General features: G+C 40.1%; 1 protein-coding gene across 4 annotated transcripts in view; it reads left to right on the top strand.

Annotated features, from left to right (window-relative positions):
• The window catches only part of ZSWIM6 (zinc finger SWIM-type containing 6), a 102,560-nt gene extending 97,704 nt beyond the window's left edge, over nucleotides 1-4,856 (top strand). For all 4 annotated transcript variants that reach the window (XM_056513754.1, XM_056513756.1, XM_056513755.1 and 1 more), the window contains 2 exons: nucleotides 436-517; nucleotides 2,256-4,856. In XM_056513754.1, the coding sequence (XP_056369729.1) occupies nucleotides 436-517; nucleotides 2,256-3,118 (945 nt within the window). In that variant the 3' untranslated portion in view covers nucleotides 3,119-4,856. The remainder of the gene's footprint in view (nucleotides 1-435; nucleotides 518-2,255) is intronic.
• The last annotated feature ends 12,170 nt before the right edge of the window (nucleotides 4,857-17,026 follow it).

The following is a 17,026-nucleotide window of genomic DNA, read 5'->3' as shown; positions in this document are numbered from 1 at the left end:
AAATATTTCCATCCCTCTTCAGGGACTTCTTAAAAAAAAGCCATGCAAAGACAAAAACCATTTATTAGTTTGCTTCAGCAGATAAAGCTCCAAAGACTTCTGTGTAAAGGATGTTTTCCCAATTGCTTCTCATTCTGAAGAAAGGTACCTTTTTGGGGGGATAGGGATTTTTCTTGCCCCCAGATTAGAGGCAAGAAAAGGCATCCCCCATGAAGGACCTGCAGGAAATACTGTCTGTATGCTGTTCAAAAATATCTGAACGGTGTTTTTTCAAATTGTTTGTCATTATCAGCTGAGAAAGAGGAAATGGAATGGAGAGAGCAAGAGGCTGCAATTTTTAACTCCAGTATGTTTGAGTACTTTAAAATTCCTGTCTGTTTGTCAATGGTGTTGATTTGCAATTAAATTTTTATTTTGTTTGTGTTCTTTTAACAGGTGATGCGGATGACGCTGTCAACGCTGAACTGGCGACGGCGGGAAATGGTGAGGTGGTTGGTAACATGTGCAACAGAAGTAGGTATGTTCTGAAATGTTTCTCTTACCAGCGACTCTTACAGGGCTTGATCTTCCTTGACAACACCCAAGTTCTGCAAATGCCTCCCACTTCAGTTCATTTCTAAAATTCCTTTATTATGGCAGTGATTAGTGGGTGTTTTTATGCACAAAGCAAATGAGACATTAGTTGAGTAATGCAGTGTGACTTCTTTCCCCCATAATGTGGAGGTGTGCATAACCTGTGGGAAGTACACATGTGCAAATACACAATACCCGAAATACTCAATACAGAAGTGGGAGAACAGTGCTCTCTCAGGTAGCATGTTCGGATCATTTTTGGGCTCTGGCATGTATTTCCTGCATGTCTTCATGCATCGCATAAACCTGCTGTGTTAAGGTTTACTGTCTTCAGAATGAGGATACAGGATCAGAAAATGAAGCAATATGTTAATGGGAACAATCTAAGTATTTATGATAATGGAGACATTTTAATTGTCAGTAAAGGTATTTCTGGAGGGCATTTTTTTTGTTGTATTTCTTCCTTCTTCATATATCTGAGTTGGATTGTATTGCACAGATGCTTCTTGAGTTTCAGAACTTCTGAGGATTGCTGCTGCTTATTCTTTGCTTTATGCTTAGCTGGCCATATATTGTTGTCAATAGCATGGGGAAATAGAGCTTACGTTTGTATGCACTCAGGCAGAAAGTGGTTTGTGTCTGCAAATTTTCATGCAATGCTCTTGTTTTATTGCTTTTATATCTTTGCTAAGATAATTTTTGCTGAGGTTATTGTACAGGTATTAGTGCCTGAGTATTATTCTGTGCAGTTGCATCTCAGCAAATAAAATACTGAGTTTAAAATTGCTTTAAATTGGTTTACATATTCTAATAGAAGTATCCCATAAAGAACGTATGCAAAGTACTCTTGAGACTTAATCAACATAGTAAAGAATCAATATGGTAATGCTAGAAATCAGTTAATTTAAGTGAAGATAATGTGTTCTCTGGCTATGCTGGTTTGCTGCAAATGAGTGAAGGGGTGCATGGGAAGCATCAGAGTCCTTCAGAGAAAATGAAGACCTCTGTATGTGGTTTAGGTGGGCTCAAAAATGTGTGTAAACTGCCTCTAGCAATAAGGCACTCCAGTTAACTCTATGTTCAATTTATGGAACCCATCAGTTAGTGTTTGCTCTGCCTGCCAAACACACTGGGAACACAGCAGCACTGAGAAATATAATATCCAGTAGTTCATACTGCTTGTTGTATTTCCCTAATAAGGATCTTAATGATCATATGAGTTTGATTGCTTTTAAGTTGTGCTTAATAAGTTCTGCTGAGGTATGCCATGGTGTTGTCTTAAGAAAGCCATTTTGCCTACTTTTCATATGTGCTGTGCCTTGAGATTTACAGTGAGAAAAGAGGTTGCAATTGCCCTGGTGTGCAAAGTGAGGGCTGCTTTTGAGATAAGACAAAAAGAACTTGACTGTTTCACGCAAATTGTCTTAAGTAAAACAGCTCATCTATCACAACAGGGGATTAAAGCTTATTTTGCAGGCTATTTTGTAATTTTCTAGGTTTATGTGATTGCTGCAGAGTTTTCACAGTACTCTTGGTTTTAATGTCCTTTTCTAGCCATGCTGTCTGTGAGCCCTTCTGGCTGGGATGTACTGGTAACCTCTTAGACTGTGGGAAGCGTAATCTGAACATCTCTATCTGCTAGGTTTTATCAGTTGTGGCTAATCCTTTTTGTCTCTCCCCAGGTGTTTATGCACTGGATAGTATCATGCAAAACTGGTTTACACTTTTCACTCCAACAGAAGCCACTAGTATTGTTGCTACAACAGTGATGTCCAACAGCACCATCGTCCGTCTGCATCTGGACTGCCATCAGCAGGAGAAGCTGGCCAGCAGTGCTAGGACGCTTGCTCTACAGTGTGCCATGAAGGATCCTCAAAACTGTGCCCTTTCTGCACTGACCCTATGTGAAAAGGATCACATAGCTTTTGAGACTGCTTACCAAATCGTTCTAGATGCTGCTACAGCTGGCATGAGCTACTCGCAGCTTTTTACCATAGCACGATACATGGAGCACCGGGGTTACCCCATGCGGGCCTACAAGCTGGCCACTTTGGCCATGACACATCTCAACCTGAGTTACAATCAGGACACACACCCTGCCATTAATGACGTTCTGTGGGCATGTGCGCTCAGCCACTCCCTTGGGAAAAATGAGCTAGCAGCTATAATACCTCTGGTGGTCAAAAGTGTCAAGTGTGCAACAGTACTGTCGGACATTTTGCGTAGGTGTACTTTGACCACTCCTGGCATGGTGGGACTTCATGGAAGGAGGAACTCTGGTAAGCTCATGTCACTGGACAAAGCCCCTTTAAGACAACTCTTGGATGCCACAATCGGAGCTTACATTAATACAACTCATTCACGTCTCACTCACATCAGCCCACGACACTATAGTGAGTTTATAGAGTTCCTCAGCAAGGCACGAGAGACCTTCCTAATGGCTCATGATGGTCACATCCAGTTTACACAGTTTATTGACAACCTAAAACAAATCTACAAAGGCAAAAAGAAACTGATGATGCTGGTTCGTGAACGGTTTGGTTGATGAAAATGAGTGAATGGGGATTGGGGGGGAGGGGTGGTTTGTTTTTACTTGAGCCTGCCTTTGTATCCTTTTTAACTTAAAGAAACAGAGCCACACCGGTATTATATGTGTATAGTTATATTGAGTTTGCAGACTAAACTGTCATGTTGTGAAAGTTTGTGTGTTTAATTTTCTTTTATTTTTTCTGTTTCGTATGAGAGAGAGGTTAAAAAAGGTTTGGTTTACACTGAGTATATGTTGTCAAGTGGCAAAAGCCCACATTGCTCTCCTGTTCTTTCTGTATACGTTCACAGCCTCAAAAACAAACATATATTGCAATGGCTTTAAAAACCAAACAAAACACCTCCATCCTGTGATAAGTACCTCGAATGGATTCAGCTTTACTCCTTTGTAACTCATCCTTACATTTCAGCATATTTAAGCAAACCAACAAATGAAATACTAATAGTTAAAAGGCTGACCACGTGGCTTTGCAGTGCTGTTCATCCAGAAGCATGGCACACAATGCTTGTGCATGTGGAAACTTAGCGACTGTCAACATACATTCTCAGGGATTTATCAAAAAAATTAAAAAAAGAATGAGAGCATTTATTGTACTGTATATATATTATAGTATATGTCTGAATATTGAAAAATATAACATTAACTAATTTATAAAAAAATCTATGTAATGCAAAATACTTGAAGCTGCAGTAGCTTGGTTTTAAACAAAAAAAAAAAAAACCTATCAGAAGGACTAAAGTGCGCCTTGCTTCAGGGTTGGCTCAGGTGGTGAACTATATGCTGGGCATCTATGCAGAGCCACCTTTTGGATTGCATGGTTGGACTGATACCTATTGGGGAAAATTTTATATATATATATTTATACAACCTGTGTATACATATATATGTATACACACATACACACATGCTTGTAACAGGCACTATAGTAAAGAGGGACAACAAAAAATACATAGCCAGAGCAGCAAGCCTTAGCATTAAGAATACAGTATGCCAGAATTGGGGTTTGTGCCTCCTAGCCTAGAAGACTTAAAGAATATCCTTTTTGACACAAAACGCAAAATGTTTTCCAAAATTATTGACATGATACGTTACGCCTTTGCAGTGAGCTAATAATAAGCTAACCTTTGTGCACAAATAACATATATATATATTATATATATATATTCTGCATAGGTATTTTGACTTTGTGCAGGACAGAAAGTTGTGTAGGTATGACTGTTCTACTTTTCAGTTTGTTTTTTTAATATATTTTATTTTCTCTAGAATTACTCAAACAAAAGCAGCCTTCTATCTTGCCTTGTCTTAATGCTTTAAAATAACCAAACTGGAGATCTAACTACCAAACTGTTCATTATATTATTAAGTACCAACTTTGGTTACAGTATAGTGTCTTTACTTTAGCTGATGGTTCTGTATCCTTGTGCTTTTTAAAGCAGTTTTTACGTTTTGGTGCAAAAGTTGTCCAGTGTCTCTTGTTCCCTTCATTAGAGAACATGCTAGAGGTATGTTTGTAGGTATTTTTGTTTAGAAAAACTATTTCATGCTCTCCATTTTATTTATTATAATAGATAAAAAGGTTGTATTTCATCACCCATGTAAACATGCTCATGAAGTTGAAAGTAATTAAGATTTGATACACTGATATCAATTTATTTATGTAACTAAATCACTGTTTTATAAACTTGTTAATGATCAATTTTTTTGTTTTGATTAAAATTAGTTTTTTGAAAGTTGATTCTGCCTCCTTTAATCGTGTCTGTTACTGGAATTTAATTGTGTTCGTAGATCATTAATGCCCATCTAACGATTTCACTGCAGTGTGGTAGTATGCAATATGACCACCAAGTCCAGGAAATAAATGATGTGTTCCTCAAAATCTGCTGAGGAATGGTAGTGTTCACAGCTGCTGGTGGAAGAAGACCTGGTACTTCAGAGATGGGGCCAAATGCTGCCTGTGTCCGAAGAGGTGTGTTCTGTACATCAAACAATAAGCTTTGATACACCATCCTGATAGGATTCTGGGGTGTGCGTGGGTGTGTTTCCACTCTGGATTATTTGGGTGACCATGAGAGTTGAGATGTGCTGCAGATGTATTCAAGGACAATTATTCCTGTTCATCAGTTGGCTTTTCTAAAGTGTTTTGTGTATTTTGATGAATGCAGCTTATTCCACACAGTATGAAGTTCTTACTCATCAGCTGACAGCTGATATTTCTATTTTTTGGAGCCTTTATGCCATAGGAATTGTTTGAATTTTCTAGTCCTTGGAGGATAATGGAATATGACAAGGTTGGAAATTGAAGAGGAGCTTTCTGCTTTACCACCATTTCATAATCTTAAAAATGTTACTTGATGTCATATTTGATCTGATCACCTTCAATTCCTTTTTTTTTTAGTATCTCCAGCTGAAAAAAGAATTAGTATGCAGCAAGCAACTAACAGAGATACCAGTGTAACCATGAATTCTGACAGTGAGTTGCATCACTGAAGATTAAGAAGGAAAAGGTCTGAATCTTTGTACAACTTGTCATGTAAAATATGAGTCTTTTACCAAGTCTTGCTAACAGCTGAGATGTCCTGACCTAATAGTGCTAACATTCTGTGGCATTTTGTGACTTCAGTTCCTTCCAAGTATTCTCATTACATTTCTGGTTCATTGCCATGATTTATCTGTCATGGGCAGTAGCACAGGGAGGAAAAGAGAGCTCCTTTCTGTAACAGAGTTTGCATGGTTGGGGTTTTTTTGTGGCTGTTTTAGTTGGGTTTTTTTCTAATTTTACAAATTATGCCATAGTAAGGATAATTCTGGCTTATGTAGATTGCAAAACCAAGGCCTCTTTGAAGACATTAGAATTGATTGCAGTCATGGTAGTTGTCACCTGGTTTAAACAAGCACATGGCTGCTTCTTGCAGAACTGATGGAATTCTACTTGGCTTATTTTCATGAATGAGTAAAATCTCTTCTGTGCCTGCACTGGTGCTTACCAGTTCACACCACCTTACCAAGGCCTCAAGGACTAACAGAGGCATGGCAAATCTTTCTAGTAAACCTGTCTCAGTATGTCCTGTCCTTGGACAGTAGGAGGAATCCACCAAAAAAAGAAAAGGTTGAGGGCTCTCGCTAGAGGCTTTCAAAAGTCTGAAAGTCACTTTTTAATATTTCTTTAGTGTTCTGTTAAATTAGTTCGAGCTTTTCCTTTCAGCTTTAGTTTTGGTTTGTGTTTTTTCTTAGCAATTCAGGTTTTCATGTAAGTGGGTGTAAGTAACAAGTGCAGCAAAACTGGAGTGCTGCTTACACAGAAATTTTGTCTTCTGAGATGTAGTTAGAGTGAATTTGCAGGTTTTTTTTTTCACTGAGATGCTTTCAATTTCATAAAAATGAGGATTTTTTTTAATGAATAATCATACAACCTTCCATTTCTGCTTTGAAACAAAAGTTCTAGTAGTTCATCTAATTTTAATGGAGGATATTATTTGGAAAAGTAGCAGTATAGCTGATACCTTTACCTGAATTCAGAAGTATGATGCCCTCATACTTCTTGCTCTGCAGTTTTGGCTGGCTTCCACTACATTAAATGCTTGCCCCATTTAAAGTTTATACTTAGTGCAAGGGTAAGTGGGGAAACAAGGAACATAAACCACAAAGTGTTTTGCTAGACCCTTGCCTTGGAACAGGCAAGACTATACTGAATGTGAAATGAATGTGAAAAGCTTTGTAAGAATCTTAATTGGAGAGACAGCCAGGTGACAGCTTTACCTGTGGGATGAGGTTGCTGGGATCTGCCTCCTGTGGGGAAGTGTACATGCACAATTCTTACTGCACATGGTGAGTTAAGTCTTGCCTCTGCTAACACCCTGGGCGCAGTCAGCATCAAGTAAAACCTACCTGTAGCTGAAATGTTTGCAATCCATCTTTATGGTGATATCTATAGCCCTGCTTTTACTAAGAACAGAGAATTGAATGCTCTGAGAAAAACAATCTGTCTTAAAAAGAAAATTACATCAGCTACTGTATTTGCAGGCAACTCAAAGTTCATAGGATCTAAGATTTCTTTTAAGTTATATTGACTACAAAGCACAAGTTATTTCTAAAGCCAACCTTGGCTAATTTCTATAGCTCTTTAGGTAGAGAACAATAATGACTAGGAGGTACCACAATCATGAAACCACCCAACGAGTCATCTTTTTCTGAGTTTTGTGACAAATGCATTTCATTGTTGGGATTTTTTCTTCCTCTTTAACCTTTGTCCTTTTGCATATGTAATTGAAAGAGCTGTGTATTTGGAAAACTGTTTACATGAAATGTGATGTACTTGTGGTTTGATGATGTAAAATGAGCAGCAGAGTTATTGCTTGGTAACCATGGTCCATGGTGTTGGAGGAATCTGTGGAGCAGTGAATGGGAAGGGCGAGTTGATGCAGGGGCTGGTGAGCTCAGTGAGGCCTGAGGGAGCAGCCACAGCTGACGTGCAAAACCAGCACTGACTGCCTTGCCACCACTCTGACCTTGGAATTGTTTGTCTCACCACAGGGAAGTCTTGGTTTGGTGTCTCAGGCATCAAAGGCACTTCACCATTCACAGAAGGATTCTGGAAAGTCAAAAAATGGATGAGGGTGATTAAGGACAAGCTAAATATTCCTCTGGTGAAGCTGCTGGAATTACATCAAGGCTAACGTTGGCAGACGCTTTTGGGAAGCCTGTTAGTTACAAGAGAAAAAGTAGCAAGAGAAGTAGTGCCAAATTCTGCCTGGTCAGTGGGCAGGAAAAATAACTTGGGGTTTGTGGCCTTCATTTCCAGACGATACATCTTGCATTAAGCAGCATAATGTCTGCTTGTAGCAATGTATTGCCCAGCTTTTCCAATGCCCAGGCAAGAATCAGGCCACCCATCAACTGGTGTCCCTGAAGCCTTCTGTCGCATCTGAGAAGGCAGGGTGTGGGAAAAAGGCTGGCCTTGCTTGGGCCAATATCTTGAGGAACCCTGAGCAGCACAACCAGACCAATTCAGGAGGCCTTGGTTTCAACAGGGAAAAGTACATGAAATGCTTTCCCAGCAAGATCTCATTTGCAAAACTCTTAACAGCAGCTGGTCACTTAAATGAATGGAAATTGCGGGTTCTGAAGAAAACATGGTGTCTTTAGTGCCTCTATTGATGTTTCAAACGTGCTTAGTAGATCAGTAGATTAATTAAAAATATCCCAAATAAACATGAAAGTGTTGACTTGTTCCTGAAATGAACAAATGGACTTGGAGAGGAATTTCACCATACTCGCCTTCTGCCTGATGGACTATGAATATGAAGGTGTGAAAGGCAGCTCTCACTAACACAATTGTGACAACCATCACCCCTCTCCAGCTGATTTTGGTGGGAGAGAGGTTAGGAGGTATTTTTGTGTGGTGTTTTCTTTCCCTAGTTTGAAACCTTTTTCTCTCTAGCCACCTGATGACCGATTCCAGGTATGGTATAGGTGCTGCATGAGAAGACAGTGTGGTTACTCAGGATGTGTTTGCTGCACCAATCCTGTGTCAATACAAATGTCTGACCCAGTGCATACTTTTTCCTCCAGCAGCCTGCAATTTTTACATCTTTCTGGAGGTTATCACCACTTCTGTCATGCTGCAAATTCTGAGGACTTGAGTGTCTCCAAGTATTCCTGAAAATCTGGAGTCTAATTTTAAAAGACCTTTGGCTTGGTTGCTACTTAGTAATTTAGCAGTCTTTCATATTCATTGTCTAAATCATATAATAAGAAACTGAGAAGCTAAATAGACATGTCTGGAAATTTTAATGTGAGATGATACCAAAATACTGAAAAAGAACCTTAAGCATTGCCTTTATGGAGTGGTGATTTTAGAGGGAGACTGTACTCAAGAGTTTTCATCTGCTCTAAACCTCTCAATATTTTGTGTGAAGGAAAGTCCATATGGGAAAGACTTAACTATTACATGGTGGCTTTGGTTTCACAGTCTGCATTTTCCCAGCTGTCACTATTCTCCATCTGAAGTGATCCAGGACTTTTTCATTATCTCAGCAATTCCCTTTTTTTTAATCTCACCAGTCTCATGGTAATAAAATATTAAACCATGTTCCTCTTGCAACTGCTAGACTGCATTACCTTAGTGTAGCAAGTAGAGTTTGTCCAGATTGGGTTCAGTTTGACTTTGTATGGAAACCTTGAACCTAAAACTGGTAGGTTACTGCACCTCAGAGGTAATTAGGAGCTGTATGTGCTATCCTCATTTGTAGAAGTGGCCACTGCTCATGAGGAAGCAAAATGGCACAGTCAGTGATTGATGTCATTAATTTTGCGAGCATTTGGACCTCCTTGCGCAGCAAATGCAGCCAATAAAAGCCAGAAGCTAAAAAGCAATTTTTAAGGCAGTAATTTGCAACATTTGGTCTTTCATCAGAAAGAATAAAGTCAAGAAAACAGTAATTACTGGCAAGAATTGGACGTGTGTAGTCCATCAATAAGCATATGCACTGCCAAGGCACAAATTCTCCACTCCTAGAACAGTTCAGGCAAACCAGACAGGGTGATTTTGGCTTTTGTCAGTTGTTGAGCACCTGAATGGTCTGTATGCAGTTTATGAATGTGTGTGGGAGATCTAATTGGACAAACTAAAATGGCACTGACTCTTGAGCCCAGTATGAAAAGGCTAGTTTATGCACCTGTTTGTGCTGGTGAAGTGGAGAACATGTTTCTGGCACACTTGCCACACTGGCAATCACACTGGGCTATCTCGTTGCTCACCCTGCATTACTTTCAATACATGTAGGTTATCTATTACCAGCAGCAATCCCAAAAATCTGTTTTCTGGTGATAGGAAATAAAATTAAAGACGTTTCTAGCATTTGGACAGGTGCTTGAGAAGTGCAGCTGCATTGAGAGGTCTGAGCAGAGGCCTGAGCTTTAGTAACTGCTGAGTTCAGGACCTGAATTTTCCACTAATTTCACAGTGGTTTTGTTTTTGCTTCCACTCAAGTGTGCACTTACAGGTGAGTGTGTTCAGCAGAGACAGATGTAGACTCACCTCATGGCATGGGGACAGTGTGTGTGTGTGTATTTGGGTGTGCAAGCCCAAACATGGCTATTATCCATGGGCAAAGCTCTTCTTCAGATGTTGCAGTTGGGTGAAGCATTTGTGGAACAATGCGTGGACCATCTGAGTTGGCTAGCTGATACCCATATCCATGAACATCCAGCAAGGATGGGCCAGAGGGGAACAAAACAATGAGCCAGCATGTTTGTTTCTGTCCTTAAGTCCATGTCCTGATAAGCTATGGATATAGCCCTGGAGAAACTGCTTCTTCCTTCTTTTCACTAGTACTGCTTCTCTACTGTACACATGGTAAAGATTCAGGCAGCAGGTTGAGCCCTGTGCACGGCATGTGACTGAGAGATCACAGATCTTCCTTACAGCCTCCCTGTGTTGGGTCCTCCCGTCCCATCCATGAGCCTGACTGACTGCTGCCTTTGTTTGGAGTGAATGCTCTTCTGTGCAGCTCTTGGCTTTGTGCAGATGTTGCAACTTGCCAGCAGTTCTGGCAAGTTTCTGTATGTAAGAATTGGGAATAATTAAAATCCTTACTGAATTGCAACACTGATGATTTTTGGTTAAATTCAGAAATTATGGAGTTTTGGAATTCCACTGTAAAGAATATTCCTTGCCTAGTGCAATGTATCCTTGATGTCTGGCTTTTCCAAACAGTGGTGGTTTTCAGCTTGCTACATTTATTTAATGTTCAGCAGCATAACTGCAGAGCCCTCCCTCTTCATGTTACAGAAAGCATATACAAGACACAGATCTCTAGAAGTTGTAATTCAAGACTAAATACATCTGTTCTTTGGTGTTTTTTCCACAAATTCTTGCCCCATATACTGGACAAGTAGAATGGGATCCCTAATATGAAGACCAGATGTAAGGCTGGAATTGTCTTTGGATTTAGGTCTGTTTTAGTAAGATATGGGATCTTACAGCTGAGATTCTGTGTGTGAATAGTCACTGTGAGGTCAGTGGTTAACAACCAAAAAGTACTTCATTATCAAGTGGGTTTAGTGGAGTGCACAGCCTGTTCCTTCAGCTGCTGGTGGGAGCCCATGCAGTGTGTCACCCCAGGGGACTGTTGAGTTATTCATAGGTTTGGGTATTCAAAGAGACAAGAGCAGTAGCTGGTTTATTGCATAAATGCATCAGTCTCAAGGGCAAAGAGGTCAGAATATTAAAGTCCATGCTAAAGCCTTCTGGCCTGGAGGCCCAAGCAGAAGCAGCAGCAGCCCACTGCCATTTCTTCTATTCTGTTCTTCTCTTCATATTCTTCTTCTATCTCTTCTTCTCCTTCTTCCATGTGTGGTGGTGGTGATGGTGGTCTCTCAGGGGGGGTTTTATTCATAAATTGTCCAATGAGCTAAAAACGTGAATCTAAAATACCCTTTTTACACCTATCAGAACTTAATTCTTGAAGTACGAAAGTATGTCAATTCTTATACATAATTTATGCATATTGTTCATCTGTTCACGTAAATGGTTCTATCTGTTCTGTCTAAAAAATGTAAGCAATGTTCTTACTATGTTTTCATTATGTCTGGAGCTAGGTTTCTGAACTTTTAACTAGGCTTTAGGCTGCTTGAACTTCAACTAGACTTTAGGGCTTTTTACTCTTAAGACTTAAATAATTAAAATATATTTAAAACTAAAACTTACACTTCTATGTCTATGTGATTTAATACATTTTAATTTCTCTAAAGGCTTTAATTTAGCCCCTGAATTCTTTTCCATCTCTGAGGGACCCAGGGAGGCTTCTATTTTATACCCTCCAACAGGGGACATCTGCCCAGATCTGCTGGACCACCCCTTTCTGCAAAGCTCCACCGATGGACCCTGGCAGGAGCCTGTCCTGCTCTGCCTGGAGAGAGCCATGCCCTTGTGGGACACAGCTCATCTCAGAAACGGGCTGTAGGGAGTATGCTAGGGAAGTTGGAAGCTTTCTTAAATGGAGAAACTTTTCATATTATTTTGTTTGTTTTCATTATAACAGCTTAAAATAAAAACCAGAATAGGAGTGATAAATAAAACTTCAAAATTGTTTCTTCAGCAGCTCTGCTTCACTAACTGATGTTCTGCAAATGTATCAAAGCATTTCTCAGCCAAGTGCTTAAAAAACCCTCCTATTTAAAGTAGCTGTTTTAAGTGCCTGCTAAGGTAGGTATTCTACTTTACTATATAGTATATATACTATATACTATTCAAACTACTGTTTGCACACAGACCAAATAGCTCACTACAAACCTGCTGCAGAAATATGTATGAGGAGAAAAAGGGAGACTCCTTCCTCAGGTGAAGCTCCTGCAGCAGTAATCTTAGAACCCCTGGAAGAAGTGGTAAGTGTCTAGCAGCAGCTGCTCTTATTTGTCAAACAAATTATAACTGACTGCAGCATGAGAGCAGTGAAACTAAAGAGCAATGATGTCAGAGGCTGAAGACAAATCATTCTTTTCATTTAGATAATTCTGGGCTACAGAACTGCATTAAAGGTTAGGATCCCACCATTGGTTTAGGTATGTGTGTGTGCATGCACACTTCCTTAAAGATATGGAAACAGAAGAGCTGTCTGTCCCTGTGAGTGCCATATGTTTATATCTGAGTTATAAAACACTTGAAAGCAGGGGGTTATAATGAACATTTACTGCATTAGCTTGTTGATGCTAACAGGCACCAGCATAAAGGGTTTTAACATCTGTTTTTTTTTCTGGAAGAGGATATACTGGCTTCTGCCTGAAGTGAAGCTTGTCATTTCCGTTCTTCAAACCAATTGAATCTTCAGTGTCATCTAAGAAACCCTGAGTGTTGTCTGACACTTCAGTTGGTGCTACTGTGTAGCAAAGTAATGTGTTTGATATCTAAAAGCTTTTACAATTGCTATGTGGAAATGACAGACATTTTCAGGACATGTAATTTTTCCTGTGTGTGTGATACAGTGCATGTTTTTTCCAGATTCTTCCCTACTTCTTATGTCCTGAAATAAATCCAAATATGTAGCAACTGTTCTAGTTCTTTATGTTCCAGGTGCAATCACTACACCTGTTTTTGTTAAAATTCCTTCCATGATAAATTTAGCTTTTAGTCATTAATGTGTCTTACTAATTTTCTTACAGATTTCAATGGCCTTCTGACTTTCCTATAGGCAACAATAACATTGACTGTAGCTAAAACCTTTCACCCAAGCTGTTGTGAGTACTTTTGGAGTGGATCCTTCTCTGTTGCTAGCAAGCTGCAGCCAGCTCAGGGCTGGAGCAGGGAAGCTCTGCAGCATTCTGCAGCTGCTCAGGGGCATCAAGCTGGTCTGTCACATTGAGATGGCAAAGCAGATCTGTAGCCCGGTGAAGTGATGCAGTTTGGACGTGAGCTGTGATCCCAGGGGATAACATACTCACTGCAAAGCAGCACAAGCAGCAAACAGCAGCATTAAACACAGGAGTGCTGCTATTTCTATTGGACATGGCTGAGCCTTGGGGTCACTATCACAGTCTTTCCATTTTTTTGCATAATATGTAGAAACAATGTATATTTCAGTGGTTGGTTGTTGTGTTTCCTTGTTGCTCCCCATGGAACTCGATGTTCTCTGTCACAGCCTCCTGGTGTGTGCCAGCAGCCCACTGCAGCCTGGTGCCACAAGTGACCCATGTGGCATGAAACTGTGTCAACTGTAGGGTGAAAAATATGCCTGAAGAGGCTCAAAGACAAGGCAGGGAGCGTTCATGGTCAGACTCTGGAGCCACACTTTCACAGGGAAATAATAAGGGAACCATATTGCTCTGGGGTGAGATGCTCAACCAGCTGCTGATGGGAAGGAAGATGCTGAAGAAATTCTTCCAAAATGAAATAAAAAAAAAAAAGTAGGTTTAGATTAGATATTAGGAAAAAAAGTGAGGGTGGTGAGGCACTAGAACAGGCTGCACAGGGAAGGTGTGGATGCCCTATCCCTGGAAGTGTTCAAGATTGGAGCAACCTGGTTTATTTGAAGTAGGCCACAGTAGGCAGGTTGAAACAGTATGATCTTCAAGGTCCCCTGCCAAACTAAACCATTAAAAAAAAAAAAAAAAGAAAAGAAAATCCCAGTGATAGAGAAAATCAGGTGACTTGTCTGTATCTTCTGAGCTGTAGTGTGATCAGTGATTTTTACAACTGGGGCAGTAGAAAACAGTCTGATATAAGTTGGACTGCTTTCCTCTGATGGAGGTGCAGTGTCACACAGTTCCTTTCATATTATTAGCAAATCTCTCCTGCCAACTTCTCAGAAACTTCCTAATTTTCAGCGGGCCCTGGAAGGCTCAGGGAAGGTGGGTGCCGAGTGTCTTGATGGTCAGATTGGGAACAAAGCCACCTTCAGAACTTCAGGTCAAGGACAAGAGCTGCAAGCAAGAACAGGGCAAGATGGACTTGGGTGCCCTCAGTTCATGGCCATAGCAGGTCTGTCCTTTCAATAAGCCAGACAGGGGCTCAGCTGCAGTATTTATATTTACTATTTTGCATCTATGTGCATGAGGAACGCCTTGGTGCAAAAATTAGGTGAGAGCAGTAGTCTGGAGCATAACCTGGACAGTCTTTGCAAAGTCATCATGTTCCTAAAAGTCTGCAGTTCATGAAAGGAGATCTAATACTCTTTCTTCTCCAAAAGGGCACCAGAACATTTAACTCAAAATCCTGAAACTCCATGATCTTATTTATTAGGTTTTTCTTCCAAAGACTCGGGGCTTTTTAGGTTTCCCTCTAACCTGCCTTCCTTCTGCACTGGTCCCAGTGAGAGATGATTTCTCAGGTTAGGACCCTGTTCTTCACTACCCAAAGGGGTCTTACAGCATGTAACTCAGCTGAAAACAAAAAGCAAACTGCACAATGTATCCAGTCTTTACACGTGGCTGTACTTTTGTGACTGGTGGAAGTTTACTTCAGTAAACTTCAGAACTGAAAATAATGATGAGAAACGTACTGTTTTGTTTTAGACTAATTGCAAACACCGCAGTGGTGTGTTACCCAAATAAATCACTCATTGCAAGCTGCTTTGTGGCTTCCTGTGATAATTAATAATACCTGAATTGAAGTTGTCAAGTAAATGTTTTTATTACATTGGTGTCTAAAGACCACAGTATGGCCCATATCTCCTTGAATCATCTATGCCTTCATAGTAGGTACTGGAATTGGCACAGAAAGAAAAAGAATTATCCTATTTAAAACTATATGGCTGGTGGCTCCTTTTGTTTCTGAGCCTGCTATCTTTTCAAGGAACAAGAATGGCTTCAGCTGGGCAGTATATTCTGGCTAATCAGTCTATGTCTCCATTGCACAGAGTATCAATGTGGTAGCACATGAACCTCAGATGTAAATTGCAATGACAATTTTTGTAGCATTTGGAAGGAAAATTAGAATATGTGTTTGTAATACTTGTGAGTTTGATTAGATCTTCCACAGAGCAGAACAAAATTGGAGGCATCAGAAGCAGCAAGTTGTTTGGCTTTCTGACACAGCTACAGAAAATCAACTTTATGTGAACAGCATTGCTGTTAGCACTAGGTTTGCTATCTATGGATTTTGGTTCCTCATCAGTGGGACAATGGATGAGCTGGATCCTATTATTAACTTGTCTCAAAGTACCATGTAAAATTAATAAGTAGAGAGAAAAAGTGCTTTCAGATCTTGAGAGAATTAAAGAGTGTGAGAGACAACACAGACTTAAATATGTAATGGGAAGTAAGCTGCATTCAGGGATTTCTGTAATAAAGATAATGGAATCTTGAAATGCAAGAGGGTCAGTGAGCTTTTGTTTTGATCTTATCTGCTCTGTAGAAGCTGCTGTAATGATGGATATGGTTACAAAACATTGGTATCCTATCGTGTTTGCAACACGACTCAGGTAATATTGATAGGAATGACCTCTGCTCGACCACATTCCCAGACTGTGGTTCTCTGAGGTCTGTTGTTAAAATGAAGACTGGGAATTCAGTTTAAACATAGTCTGGGCTCAGTAAAATTAAGTGATGCTTCTGATGAAGCTGTACTGAGCGACTAGTTGGCTAGACCATTTTCTTCTAGGATGATATTACAATAAATTGCCTCAAATATGACCCAGCTCGGATAATTTCTTCAGCTGATTTTGACCACTCTTTCCTCTCCTGTGTACCTTTCCAGAAAAACCAAGTTTAATCTCTTGCTCCTAAACTATGGCAATTTGTATGCTGCTCTCAGCTTGTACCAGAATTGACTGTGGGAATTGATAGCTATTGAAGAGCATTTTCTGAAAAGGCAAGAAAATGCCATGGTTTGCTTTGTAGAGACTTTTTAATTCATAATTTAATCAGGTGTTTTGTTTTGTTTTTCCAGAGTAGCCCCCTGTAATCTACAGGACACAGCAGAAGGCAGCCAGTAAGGCAGTCTTCAGGCTTAACTTTGGGAATTTCCCTGGCTTGAGTCCTGGCTGGAGTCTTCCAGGTGACAGCAAGATTGAGACATGAGAGAAGCACCTTGACATGGCTTCTAAAGAGATTGGCTGGAATGGAAATTTTCCCTCATCCTGCACTCTCTTGGCAAATTTCCTACAGGTAAAGCAAATCTCTTACAGGTTATATTCAGTACTAAATATGGCATTATAAACCAGAAACCTGGGGGAACTGAGGAATCTTATTTGTTCACTCAAAATGTTTTAAAGTCTGTTGACCTGAAACATGTATTGTCATTCCTGATTCAAAAGTTTTCCAGTTAAAGTCATGTGCAAAAGGGACTGTTCCCAGCAGTTACCCACACAGGAGCCTCTACTTTTCCTGAAGAGCACTACAAGTCTCTCCTGGGGAAGCAGAGGCTGCCCTTAGTGATAATATCTGAGCCAGGTGTCAGCCAATGGAGGATGC

The sequence above is a fragment of the Oenanthe melanoleuca genome, chromosome Z (genome assembly GCF_029582105.1).
Source record: "Oenanthe melanoleuca isolate GR-GAL-2019-014 chromosome Z, OMel1.0, whole genome shotgun sequence".
Taxonomy (NCBI): Eukaryota; Metazoa; Chordata; class Aves; order Passeriformes; family Muscicapidae; genus Oenanthe; species Oenanthe melanoleuca.
This window is presented reverse-complemented; position numbering and strand designations above follow the sequence as displayed.